This window comes from Lissotriton helveticus, chromosome 1_1 (assembly GCF_964261635.1).
Source record: "Lissotriton helveticus chromosome 1_1, aLisHel1.1, whole genome shotgun sequence".
Classification (NCBI taxonomy): domain Eukaryota; kingdom Metazoa; phylum Chordata; class Amphibia; order Caudata; family Salamandridae; genus Lissotriton; species Lissotriton helveticus.
In genome coordinates, this window is record NC_136057.1 from 284,174,561 (window position 1) to 284,188,249 (window position 13,689).

The 13,689-nt window shown below is 42.0% G+C and overlaps 1 protein-coding gene across 1 annotated transcript in view; it reads right to left on the reverse strand.

The window, feature by feature from the left end:
• The window catches only part of BRAF (B-Raf proto-oncogene, serine/threonine kinase), an 805,579-nt gene that overhangs the window by 230,466 nt on the left and 561,424 nt on the right, over positions 1-13,689 (reverse strand). The window contains exon 14 of the mRNA XM_078668198.1: positions 10,815-10,861. Within this exon, the coding sequence (XP_078524324.1) occupies positions 10,815-10,861 (47 nt within the window). The remainder of the gene's footprint in view (positions 1-10,814; positions 10,862-13,689) is intronic.

Genomic DNA, 13,689 nt, shown 5'->3' on the forward strand with positions numbered 1-13,689 from the left:
ACTCGCTTCAATTAAACAAGGGAAGGCACCTGGTCTTGATAGGGTCCCAGGTGACCTGTATCTGCATAACACTGATGTTTGGGCACCTTATTTAAATCATTTATTCAATGCTATTGCGGCCGGTGACCAAATCCCAAATACTTGGGAAGGAGCAGAAATTATCACTATTTTTAAAAAGGGGGATAGAGGCGATCCAGCAAACTACCGCCCTATCAGTCTTTTAGATATAACACAAAAGATATATGCCAGGCATATCTTAAATCGTATAAATACGTGGTTAGACGAAGAACTTGTTTTATCGAAATATCAGGCGGGGTTTAGGGAAAAAACTGGGACAATAGACCAGGTATTAAGGCTATGCTGCTTGTATTGGAAATATGTTATTATCCGCAGAGGCCACTTGTATGTGACCTTTGTGGATCTACGAGCAGCATTTGACCTGATACCCTGTGACCTACTTTGGAAATCTTTGGAAAGACTCCCTGGGGAACTCCTAAAATTGGTGATGGGCCTACACCAGGAAAACTAGGCTAAGGTCAGGTGGGGCCCAAATGGGGAACTTACAGACCCAATCCCAATAAAAAGAGGAGTCCGCCAGGGATGCATACTGGCTCCAACACTTTTTTCCCTATTTGTCAATGATATTGCGGACTATATGGAGAATTGTGATAATGATTCGCCCCGTTTGGGAGGGGAACGTGTTCCGTCCCTCCTCTTCGCGGACGACACGATCCTCATATCACAAACGCCACGGGGCCTCCAGATTTTATTAGATAGGTTCCAGCAATATTGTACTTCAAAAGGGTTAGAAATTAATATAAAAAAAAACAAATACATGGCATTAAACCCGCATAAAAGTTTTTTTAAAAATCTAACGTTGAATGGTCATAAGCTCGACTATGAACAGAGCTTTACATATTTAGGGGTACTTTTAGACTCGTCAATGGGATGGAGACCACAGCTAGAAAAATCAAGAATAGTGTTTAAACAAAACTGTCTTCCAATATTAAAAAGATATGCTAAATGTGTGAACAAGGCAGTTACCCCAGCAATAGAGATTTTTAAGTACAAGGTTCAATCTGCTGTTCTGTACGGAGCTGAATTATGGGGACCAGTATGCAGGGATACCTTTGGAACACTGGAGAACAAGTTTATTAGGGGTTTATTAAAAGTTCCCACTAATACCCCATTGGTACCATTATTTTTAGATTTAAACATCAAGCATACTGATCATCATGCCATGTTGAGACCACTATTATTATGGGTTAGACTATGGACAACCCCTGAATTGACCGATTACAAAAATGGGTTGAAATAGGTTTTGGACCTAGATAGTGGTAACCAAATTTATTGGTTTAAACACGTAAGAGTTTGGTTATCCAAACTAGGTTTAACCCATTTCTGGAGTGAGCCGGAGTTTTTAACCACGGCCTCCAAGAAAATTGTTAAACTGTCATTCTGGTCCTACGTGAGCTATGATTCAGTGTATGTTAAAACACATGGTCCTCTGACAGAAAAAATTTTAATGGTCAAAAACGTGGCTTGTTTTGAATCATTTCTTGACGAGGTTCAACCGCCATTGGCCAAAATCCTATACTTAAAATATAGATACGGAACACTGAGAACCAAGGTAACAGAGAAAAGCTGGGGGAAGATTAATTGTGACTACTGCACTTTATGTTCTAATAATATGAGGGAAGACATTTTACATATACTGTTCTTTTGTCCAAGTTATGGTAAAGCCAGGAAAAAATGGATAGCGCCCTTGTGTCGCATCATTGGCTTTAGATCCCACAATGAAGCAGGTAGAATTTTAAAAATGGATACCAGCCAAGTAATTGTGTTTGGAATTAGTAGATTTCTTCTGGCTGTATATTTTCTTAGAGTGAAATTGTCCCTCCCATTTTAAAACAGTATACTATGTGTATTTGATCAAACCACGGATTAAGTTTTTTGCTAATTTTAAATTTTATGCCTTGGCCGTTACAAACTTTATTTAATGCTTTTTTAAAATTTTGTAATAGGTATTTTAAATTATTTATTAATTCTGTGATAACCTCAAACTATAATAGACTGTCCTAAACTGATGACGCGTAGCATTGATTATATGTTTTTGTATAATGTTTTTTATTATTGTATTACTGTATATCTTTTATGTTGCAAAGCAACGAAATAAAGATTTTTGAATTGAATTGAATTGAGACAGCAAAAACAAGACTCACAACCTACTTGCAGAGCAGTTGCAAATTGCTAACTTGACATTACCAGGTAAGGCAATAGTAAATTCCAAACCTCCCTTTTTAACATATACAAGTCACCCCTAAAGAAGTCATAATGCAGGGTGCAGTATATTAAAAAGTAGAACGTGTGTTTTAAATGTTCGGACAATAAAAACCCTCTATTGTCTCATTTACTGTGAGAAAGGCTACTAGCCCCATTGGCAAGAACAGGGTTACAGACAGACAACTCAGCTGTGCTAACCTCTAAATGGGAATACTAAAGTTGGTATTTCAAGGTATCAACTGAATTCTTACATTAAACCCAACTTGATGCACAAGCCAAATTTAATGTAACTTTTGAGCAAAATGCTAATTTTTGAAAGTTGCATCTCTGTTGCCCAAGTGTCTAGTGGTTATTTACATATTCTGACCACCAGACAGTCTTTAGCCCTCCTGAGGAGAATTCTGAATGACTCCCAAGAGCTGGAAAAATATAGGCTTGGAAGGAAAATGCTACTTACCAGTATGCATCTGTTCTTGGCATGTAGAGCTGCAGAGTTGCACACTGTGCATAGATCGCCACCTAGTGTTGGGCCCAGATGTTTGCAGTTTGTTGTTGTCCTGAAAAGTTCTTTGGAACTCACAAGATAGGGGACTCCTCCTTTGGACCACATTGCGCATGGGCATCGGCTCCATCCCCAGATTGTTTTTCACCATAGGGAAATGATGGAGCTTTGCAAGAAAAGGAAGGATGCTCATATAATTTGTATCTAATTAAGATAACACTAGAACAGACAAGGGTAGCCGGGGAGGCGGGTGGGCGTGTGCAACTCTGCAGCTCTACATGCCAAGAACAGATGCATACTGGTAAGTAGCATTTTCCGTTCGAGGTATATGTGCTGCAGATTGCACACTGTGCATAGATTGTATAGCAGTACCCACTCTTAGCGGCGACCACCCCTATCTGTTGCAGTAGTTTGGAATAATGTTTTGAGAACAGCCTGGCCCACATTAGCTTGTTGTTTGGTTTGCACATCTACACAATAGTGTTTTGTGAATGTGTGCGGTGTAGACCATATAGCTGCTTTGCAGATGTCATCTAGGTGAATGTTCCCTAAAAAGGCTTTAGGAGGAATAGATAGCGTACGTTTAGCTTTGTGGTAACAAATCTGTATGCATTTGACAATCCATCTAGCTATCCCAGATTTTGAAATGGGATTACCTTTGTGTGGTGGTAAGAAAGACACAACAAGTGTTTTGTCGTACGAAAGGGTTGTGTCCTCTCTATGTAGTATAGCAATGCTCTTTTGACATCTAGGGTATGAAGAGCTCTTTCTGCTACTGTCTGTGGCTGCAAGAAGAAAACGGGCAGTTCCACAGATTGATTGAGATGGAAGGGAGAAATGACTTTGGGCAAGAATTTTGGATTAGTACGCTGAACTACCTTTTTGTGATGCATTTGCAAGTAGGGTTTTTGAATAGTTAGTGCTTGTAATTCACTAACTCTCCGCAAAGAAGTAATAGCTACTAGGAACGCAACCTTCCATGTTAAAAATTGTAGTTCACATTTGTGTAAGGGTTCGAAGAGAGGTCCCATTTACCGTGTGAAAACAACATTTACATTCCACACAGGTGAAGGTGGTACTCTGGGGAGAATTATTCTTTTAAGGCCTTCCATAAAGGCTTTAACTGCAGGCACTCTGAATAGAGATAGATGTTGTCTGTTTTGCAGATATGCGGCTATTGCAGCAAGATGTAGTCTAATAGAGGTATAGGTTAATTTACATCTTTGGAGATTCAGTAAGTAGCCTATGATGTGTTGAATAGACACATCTAGAGCATCAATATTGTTGTTGTGACAATATATTACAAATCGTTTCCACTTGGCTGCATAACATGCCCTAGTGGTTGGATGTCTAGCTTCTTTTATGACATTCAGGCAGTCTGGAGGAAGGTTCAGATATATCCAAATTCTAGGATTTCAGGAGCCAGATCGCAAGGTTGAGCTGAGCTGTGTCCGGGTGTCTGATCTCTCCACGGTTCTGTGTTAAGAGGTGTGGAGACAGGTGCAATTTTTGGTGCGGTACTACAGACAGTTGTAGCAGTGCGGTGTACCACAGCTGTCTGGTCCACGTTTGAGCAACTAGGATGAGGGTGAGAGAATGCTGCTGTAGTTTGCGTACTACTAGTGGCATGAGTGGTAGAGGTGGAAAAGCGTATGCAAATCTGTTTGACCAGTTCATCCATATCGCATTGCCTTTGGACAGTGGGTGTGGATATCTGGCGGAGAAGCTTGGGCATTTGGCGTTTTCGTGGGTGGCAAATAGGTCTATGTGAGGTTGTCCCCACATCTGAAAGAATGGCTGAAGAACTTGTATATAAAGTTCCCAATCGTGGGTCTGTTGTGTTTGTCGACTTAACAGATCCGCTATGGTATTTTGTACTCCTGGAACATGCTGGGCCAGAAGGAATATGTTTTGAGGTATAGCCCACCGCCATATGTCCTGTGCTAGTTGAGAGAGCTGCAGGGAGTGTGTGCCTCCCTGCTTCTGTATGTAATACATGGCTGTCATGTTGTCTGTGCAGATTAACACAGCTTTGTTTGATACTTACTTTTGGAAAGCTTTTAGTGCTAGGAATATTGCTAGTAACTCCAGATGATTGATGTGGAGTAACTTTTGTTATGGTGTCCACCTGCCTTGCATGATGTGTTGCAGTAGGTGGGCTCCCCAGCCGGAGAGCGATGCATCCGCAGTCAAAATTATCTGAGGAACTGGCTCTAGGAACGGTCATCCTTTGGAAAGGTTTTTGGTGTTCCACCACTTCACAGAGCGATGAGTCCGACCGTCTACCAACACTAGGTCTGTTAATTGACATTGAGCCTGGTTCCATTGACGTGATAAGAATTCTTGTAGCGGACGCATTTGAAGTCTTGCATGGGGCACTATGAAAATGCAAGAGGCCATCAGGGCTCGAAAAATCCAAAAAATGGCCCTAGTCATGCAGGACTAGTACCTTAAAAAATGTCCTCGACCTAACTGCAACCTACTTGACCTCCGTCTCTGAAAGCGGAGCAAATGTGACAAGATAACAAGATTTAAAGGCATCTTTATTGCTCATTAACTTTGTGAGCAATAAAAATGCCTTTAAATCTTGTTATCTTGTCACATTTGCTCCGTTTTCACAGACAGAGGACAAAAGTTAGTTTGGTTTCCTACTCGCCAGAAAGGGCGAGTAGAACCTAAAAACAGCTCGACCTTGTTAAATTTAGCTCGCATTTGCGAGCGGGCGAGTGGAATTTTCGAGCCCTACATCATCCTTATGAGTTGCATGAACACTCGTGCTGGAAGGGAGTGTTATAGCTGAAACTTTGTTAGAAGAGTTTGCATGCTGGCTATCCTTGCTGGAGTGGGATAAACTAGCGCTCTTGAGGTGTTTATTGTGGCATCGAGGTACTGTTGTACTTTGGATGGTTGTAGATGGGACCATCCAAAGTACATTGGCTGGTTTATTGTGAACCCCAATTTGTGGATGAGCTGTATCGTGGCATGAGTGTGTTCCACGCATCGGTTGTATGAGCTGGCTTTTATGTGCCAGTCGTCTAGGTACGGGAAGACATGGATGCGCTGTCTTCGTAAATGCGCTGTCACTACTGCTAAGCACTTGATGAATACTCTTGTTGCTGTTGTGACTCCGAATGGGAGTACTTTGAATTGATAGTGTTGCCCGTCTATCACAAATCTGAGATACTTCCTGTGAGCCTTGTGAATGGGAATGTGGAAGTATGCGTCCTTGAGATCTAAAGTAGCAAAGAAGTTGTTTTGTGACAGGAGTGGAAGAACTTGTTGGAGTGTGACCATGTGAAAATGGTCTGACTGTATGTATATGTCTAGTGGTCTGAGGTCTAGAATAGGCCTTAGAGAGCCGTCCTGTTTTGGGATTAGAAAATATAGAGAGTAAACCCCCTTGTTTTGTTGGTGCAGAGGAACTGGTTCTATTGCACTTTTTTGTAGCAGAGATACTACTTCTTGCTTTAACAGTGTTAGATGTTCTTGTGACATTGGACGCTGTTTGGGTGGTATGTTTGGGGGGTAGGTCTTAGTTCTAGATAGTAACCTGACTGAATAATTTGTCACACCCACCTGTCTGATGTGATGTTGGTCCAGGCAGGAAGAAATTGTTGCAGTCTTCCCCCCATAGGAGTGGAATGTTGGAGGGGAAGGGGAGGAAAGTCATTAGGTAGGGGTAGAGGCAGAGCAGGAGTTGTTGATTTTGCCTCTGCCTTTGTTGTTGTTACCCCTGTAACCCCCACTCTGGTAGCCCTTAGTGAATGTAGATCGGCTAGGGGTCTTGTAAGAAGTGGAGGGACTTTCCGAGGAATAGCCTCTAGTGTTGCCTCTGTATGATGAGCAACTAAAAGAACGTCTGGGAGCTTGCTGCTGCAAGGCTTCCATAGATTTTGCTGTATCAGTGTCTTTTTTCATCTTTTCTAAAGACACGTCAACATTTGGGCCAAATAAATGTGTCTCATCAAATGGCTGATTAAGGATGGAGTTTTGTACCTCAGGTTTAAAACCTGAAATACGTAGCCAAGCATGTCTACATAGTAGGGTGCTGGTATTGATTGCCCTTGAGGCGGTATCTGCAGCATCTAGGGCACAACGAATGGAAGTATTAGTAATATTTTTACCTTCCTGTATAAGTTCATTGGCCTTATTTTTGTATTTGTCTGGTAGATGCTGCATTATGGAACTCTAGTTCATCATAATATGCTCTATCATATCTGCTCAACAACGCTTGGGTATTGGCAATGCGCCAGATATTAGCTGCTTGTGACGCTGATCTTTTTCCGGAGGCGTCAAGTAGCTTAGATTCTTTGTCTGGTGGTGAGGCCTCACCTGATGTCTGAGAATTAGCACGTTTACGTGCATTAGACACTACTAAAGAGTCTAATGGTGCTGGACCTTTAATATAGACTGGATCTGTAGGGGCAGCTTTATATTTTTTCTCAATGCGAGGATTAAGGACCCTAGCCCTGACAGGATCCTTAAAAACCTCGGCTGCGTGCTTGATGACACCCTTAAGCATTGGCAAAATGGCAGTAGACCTTTGTGTGTTATCAAAAGTGTCTAGTAGGAAATCTTCCTCCACCGCATCAGTGTGTAAGTCCACACCATGATATTGGGCAGCTCTTTGGACTAGTAGGTTAAAACCTATAGTGTCCTCTGGTGGGGAAGGTCTAGAAGGGTATTTATCGTCTTTGGTGACATAAGGCACATCAGGGGTGTTGTAATCATCCCATGGATTAGGTGACTGAGGGGGACTATTGGTCCCTGCTGAGTCATGTGCACCCCACCTGTGTCATAACAGTCTATGTCTGCATCATCGTCTGGATTAGGGGATGGTGTAGGTGAATGGTGAGGCGGAGGAGGTGTAGGAGGAGGAACAATATAGGGAGGTGGTGGAGAAGAGACCCTTAATAGAGAGGTTGCAATGTCTCTTTTCTTTGGAGGAGGAGGAGGAGGTGCTGGCGCCTCAAGCGGTCTCTTCTTGGAGCTGAGAGTCAAGTGACCAGTCTTAGGATCCTTTACAAGAGTTTTTTGGTTAGGATCAGGTCTGAAAAGTTCCTCTAAATAGGGCAAATCTTTCGGCGTCGAGGATTTTGGCTCCATAGGGTTTTTTCGGCACAGAGTCGGTAGCTGGTTTTGGATCTTTTGGTTTAGTGTGCCCTTTTGAAATGTCCTGTACCGGAACCTGTTTCTTCGGTTCCAGGTGTTTTTTGGTTCCGAAGCGTGTTCTTGAGCTTTAGGCGTTTTTTTTAGCCGGCTCCAAGTGCGGTTTCGGCATCGATGAGCCGCTGCCAGTCTTCGGCGCCGTGTGCTTAGGTGTCGGAGCAATGGTCGGCGTGGTTAAGGAAGATGGCTTTTTCTTCGGTGTTGGTATAGGATCGGCACTGGGGATAGGCTGGCTCGAGCACGAGCTGCCTGAAGGCTTAGTAGGCTTCTTTGCCGGGCCTGAAGGCGGGGAGTGGGTAGCAGTCTCTCGGTGTGCACCCGGGCCCGAAGGCGAGGGTGTGCCCAAAGCCTTTTTGGAGGGTGTCGAGGAAGGGTTGGGGTCGACGTTCTTACTTACGACCCGTTGAGCTGGAGTGACTTCCTTAACGTCGGAGTCTTCGGCATCTGTGGAGCTGGTACTCTCTTCGGCGTGCTGGTGTTCTGGTACGTCGACGCCTTCCTCGAAGATGTCGTCGGGATGGAAGCTGACGAGCGAGCCATAGTTCTTCGAGCTCGTCGGTCCCGGATCGTCTTCTTGGAGCGGAATGAGGCACAAGCAGAACAGTCTTTGGCCTCATGCTCTGGTGAGAGGCAAAGGTTGCACACTTCATGTAGGTCGGTGTGGGGAAACTTCGACCCACATTGAGAACACTTTTTGAATGGCATCCTTTCCATGAGCCAGAAAGTAAGGCTTAGGTAGGCCCGAAGGCCTTCGTCGACGACCGGAATCGAAGACTTCGAAGTAGTGAAGAATCACGTCGATGGAGAGCGATCAAAACAATACTGTCGAACTGGGTGAGGATTGCGTGCCGAAGGAAATTCGGTTCCAAACCGGAGCGCAGGAAACACACACATTCGAGCCCGGCGGAAAAAAACAATCTGGGGATGGAGCCGATGCCCATGCGCAATGTGGTCGAAAGAAGGAGTCACCTATCTCGTGACTTCCAAAGAACTTTTCAGGACAACAACAAACTGGAAACATCTGGGCCCAACACTAGGTGGCGATCTATGCACAGTGTACAATCTGCAGCTCATATGCCTCGAACATTGAGTTACCTCTCCCTGGCAGGAAGCGGCACAGGGAGTGAGTCCAATGGGCGAAACTCCAAAAAGGAAGTCGCTTTCGAAGGGCAAATGGTGGACATACACAAGAGGGCAGTTCTTTTCTTGGTGTCATGAATAGAGAGGGAAAATTATTGACCAAGCCAGTTTTTCCATGGGTATGTAGCCCTCATTTAGCCACACCTCGAGGATGGGCTAACATGCTCCACACATCAAGAGAGGGGATCTGCCATCTTGAGTGTGGGAAGAACACAGCATTCTGAAATACCTAGATGCCACACTTTGCAGGAAATTGCCATCAGGCGGGAGGGATCTAGGTAGCCTATTTGCTAGTGACCGCGACATCCCCTGAGGGCATTTTCTAGGCATAAAGGAGGCACCCATGGCCTCCAGATCTTATCTGTAATGTAGAAGAGAACAGAAGGACTTACCTGCTGACCTTGGATCTGGCAAAGAGGTATCCATGGCATCGCCCCATCTTACCCATCACAAATTCTGTACAGATGCACTTAAATTTGGAACCCGAGATATGAAGCCTTAACGTTTTTGCAAGTCGTAAGCTACCCTGTGCTACAACTTGGCTTCAATCCTTCACCTGAAAAGATGCCTTCACTGGAGTTCCACTGTCACTGAGAGATCAACTTTCACCTCCTAATCAGCACTCAAAACAGTCAGGAAATCGGATAGTCAGAAGCCTTTATGACTGATTTGTCCCTTCCCCTACCTTTTCTGAAAACCAATATACATATTGTAATCAATATGCATGCATTAATATCAATATTTGCAATCTACATTGTTTACCTCCTCTGTCTCACTTCCTACTCTTTAGACAACACCTACCTCTATTATGTAACTCAAGCAGCTATTTGTAACCATGTACTATTTGATAATATGTACAGCTTTTCTGAAAAAATAAGTTACCCACATTTTAAAATTCTAGCAACATTGTAAAAATACAGCAGCTTTGAAAATGCAACTAAAAATAACCAACCCTCAATATTTGAGGTATTTCTAACAGACAACTTTGAATGGATTAAAAAGAAACACAAAACACAGGTAATTACAGAAACCTACTGTTGCATCACTGGGATTGTAGCCTGCCAGATGTCCCTCTAGCGCTAGGTTAAATTTGTTCAGAATACACACAAAATGTATGTCATTTCGTATCACAACATTCAATCTATACTATCATGCACATTCCTTGAGGAACGTCTCAAAGATCTAAGACAAACACCCTGTGTCACCCATTATTTAACGTAATGTTTATGTATCTTCCTGAGTGTGCTATTACAGAAGTTTCCTTAAGGTCAATGACTTCAGTCAAAGCAAAAATGTATCTCATGAAGGTTTTTTTCTTGAACAATATTATAGCTGCTCTATAAATGCTACCTGATTTCCAGAATTATTGCAAAGGTAGCTACAACTGCCATAGGCAGCAAGGTATTTTTCTACATGATGTCTGCAGGTTACTTTAGTAAGGAATAAGTACAAACATATCACAATATGCTTCAATTTCAGCTCACAGTACAGAGTAATTTCTCACAGTTCCACTGGACATAAACCTTGGAAAATGTAAAACACAAGGCATCTTATTCTTTTGCCAAAAAAATATCTTTTAAAATTACCTTTCATTTGATCTAGGTCCATCCAAGCTGCACTGTTGCATTCTTGTTTTGATGATATCAGCCTAATCTCCCCAGTGCCTTTGTAATCTTGCTTAGCATTTCTTGATAAAAAACATTCTCACAACAAAGGATACTATTACTTTTTAGGTCTCTGTGGATAATGGATTTGGCGTGCAAATAACTAGAAATAAACCAAATATAAAACGTATTTTCAGAAGGTGAACCGAATATACATGCTATACTTATTTTGAAAGACACCATTTACAAAACCTATAACAATGGATCTTAGAAACAATTACAACTTAAGTGGCCAATTGCGATTGCCACAGGTATCATACATGAAACTGTAACTTACTGAGCATAAAAAGCAATTCAAAATACCCTATGAACGCACCTGGTTTACAGCCTACTTTAGACTTTTGAGGCCTACAAACATTTTTCAGGCACTTCATTGAAAATATAATAGGAACTTGATGAAGGTTTGTTTACAGATTCCATGTGCAGGTATGTAGAACCCCTTTTTGAACATAATTTAAACAGGAGTGTAAAGTCTATAGAATAAACTCTTTGCTATGCCTGTACTTATAATTTTGGTTGAATGCGGTTCCTTCAAATGAGTCAGAAAATGTCGTTTAGCCCCATTCCATTGAGGCTTCTGCAGCTGACACACTGCATCAGAATGTCTAAATGTGTCAGTTAAAGCAAGTCTGAAGAAGTAAGGTTAGCGGAAGCACTCAAATGAATGTTTTGCAGCTGCCCTTCTCATTTAGAGGGAGTGTTGTTTATAACCAAGATACCCAAAATGAAGAACGTGGATCAGAACTAACCTTTCCTTCTCAATCCTGGGATCTTCTTTCCTACTAAAACAGCAGATTTGAGTATCAATCGTATAACCGCAAGAGACGTTTAGGCTGAGTCAAAATTTAGGGTATAATACTTGTAAAAGGTGTGAGCATAACTACACCTTGCAGTTAATAGACTAAACCCTCGGTCACCTTTATTTAACAAGGTTTGTAACTTTCTTATAATATGTGAAACAGGATATTGTATCTTTCACAACGGATTGTTTGGAAGGCATAAAATCAGTATTGGCTATCCCATATATATTATTGAATTGTTTTATTTGACATGTTTGGCTGTGTTATGTAGGTACCACCTGAGGATTACCTTTACATTTAGTGTGAGAAGTAAGATGCTGGGCATAATGGGGTGGGAAACAAAGAGAAATAAAATAGTCTGATTCTTTAAACAACTGTCTGAAGAAAAAAGGAAGATGTATTAACTAAATTCTATCACAATGCAATACTGTTTAAGTGTTGAGTGAGTGTAAGGCTTCAATCTTAGGGCCAGATGTAGGTAGCCAAATAGCGACCGCAAATGCCGAAATTCGCAGAATCTCCGCCTTTGCGATCGCAATTTGGCTTTGAGCAATGTAGGTAAGATTAAACCTACTCGCAAAATAAGGATTTTTTGCGATTGCATTTAAGGTTCCTTAAATGCAATGTAAGTAGCACAAAAGAAAGCACACTTTAGCCTTAAGGAATCGCTAATTACCACCAACTTCAAGTTGGTGGTAATTAGCGATTTCCTTTATAAAAGCACTTTTTTTGCTTTTTTTTTTAAAGTGCCATGTGTCACACATTCATGCACATTTCGGGGGTGCAACAGGGTGTCCTTTTGGAACCCTTGCACCCTTGAAATTGCGCCCAGAACTTGCAAGTGCCACTTGGTTACTCGCAAATTGCGGGCGCAAATCCTATTCATTCCTATAGAAATGAATGGGATGGTATTCCTTGATTGCAAATCTCAATTTGCGATTCGCAATCAAGGAATATTAAGGAATAGCAAATATTTTTGCGATTCCTATCAACTTTCAATTTTGCGAGACCTTAATAGCGATTCCGTAAAAATCGCTATTAAGGACTCGCAAAATTGAATTTACCTACATCTGGCCCACTGTCATCTCTTTGGTAGTTTTAACAACCACCAAGAAAATACCCCTTCCCTGACAGAGGTTGAAGGTCGGATTTCTGTGTAAGCAGAAAAGGCAAGCCCATTTATTTAAAAAGAACGTGCTTTTAACTAAACTTATTTTAAATTAACTACAGCATAGGATTTGTGCAAGCATAAGTCCCGGATCTCAGTGACAGCACTGGCTAGTATAATGGACAGCAAAAACACAAATTCTATGATCGATATTGAAGGTTAAAGTCATGCATAGATTCAAAAGCCAGGCTTGTTCCCTTGAAATTATATTTAAAGGGACATAGTAGTGATGGAACTGCTTACTCTTAGGGGAGGCCGAAGAAATGAGTTAAGGTATGAGTTAAGGAAAGGGTAAAGCAAGAGTAAGAAACGACCTCAGGAATATGATGTTTTTATTTTTCTTTGTTTAACATTCATAACAATTCAATCAGGAACATTACACACACCATCACTAATAGTACATAGGTAACGAGTGTGGGGTGTTTTTGACAGACATAATACATTTTGCCAATGCATGCATCTGATTGGCAGGCACAAACACATCAATTAGCTAACATAGTATAACATTAACAACAGAACTGTGCATATTAAAAACAGAGTTGGACAGTTACTGTAGCAGACACATACACGCCTCAGGGATCTAGCTCGTCAGATTGCCCAATTGTGGCAGCTTTGGGAAAAGCATTTTGGCATTGTTTTGCTAAATAGGTCTGAGCAATGCCATTCTCTAGTGCAGGATGGGCTGAGGAGGTGCTGGGTCAGATGGAGTTGCTTGTGTTTTCATGATGCTTGCTGGTCAACAGCTATGTTAAAACTTGGTTTTTGCAATTTTGGGCCATCATTTTGACCAAACCTTCATCGAAGGACCATCCAGCAAGTCAGCTAGTGCATCAGTGAAGTGGATAAACTTGGCTTGCTACACGTGAAGAGGCAATTTTAAAGTTGAGGCGGGTTTATTTACTCCAGTAGCAGAAGGTTCTTAGAATGGGGGTTCCTCTGGAATTGAGTAACCCCGGATGGGTT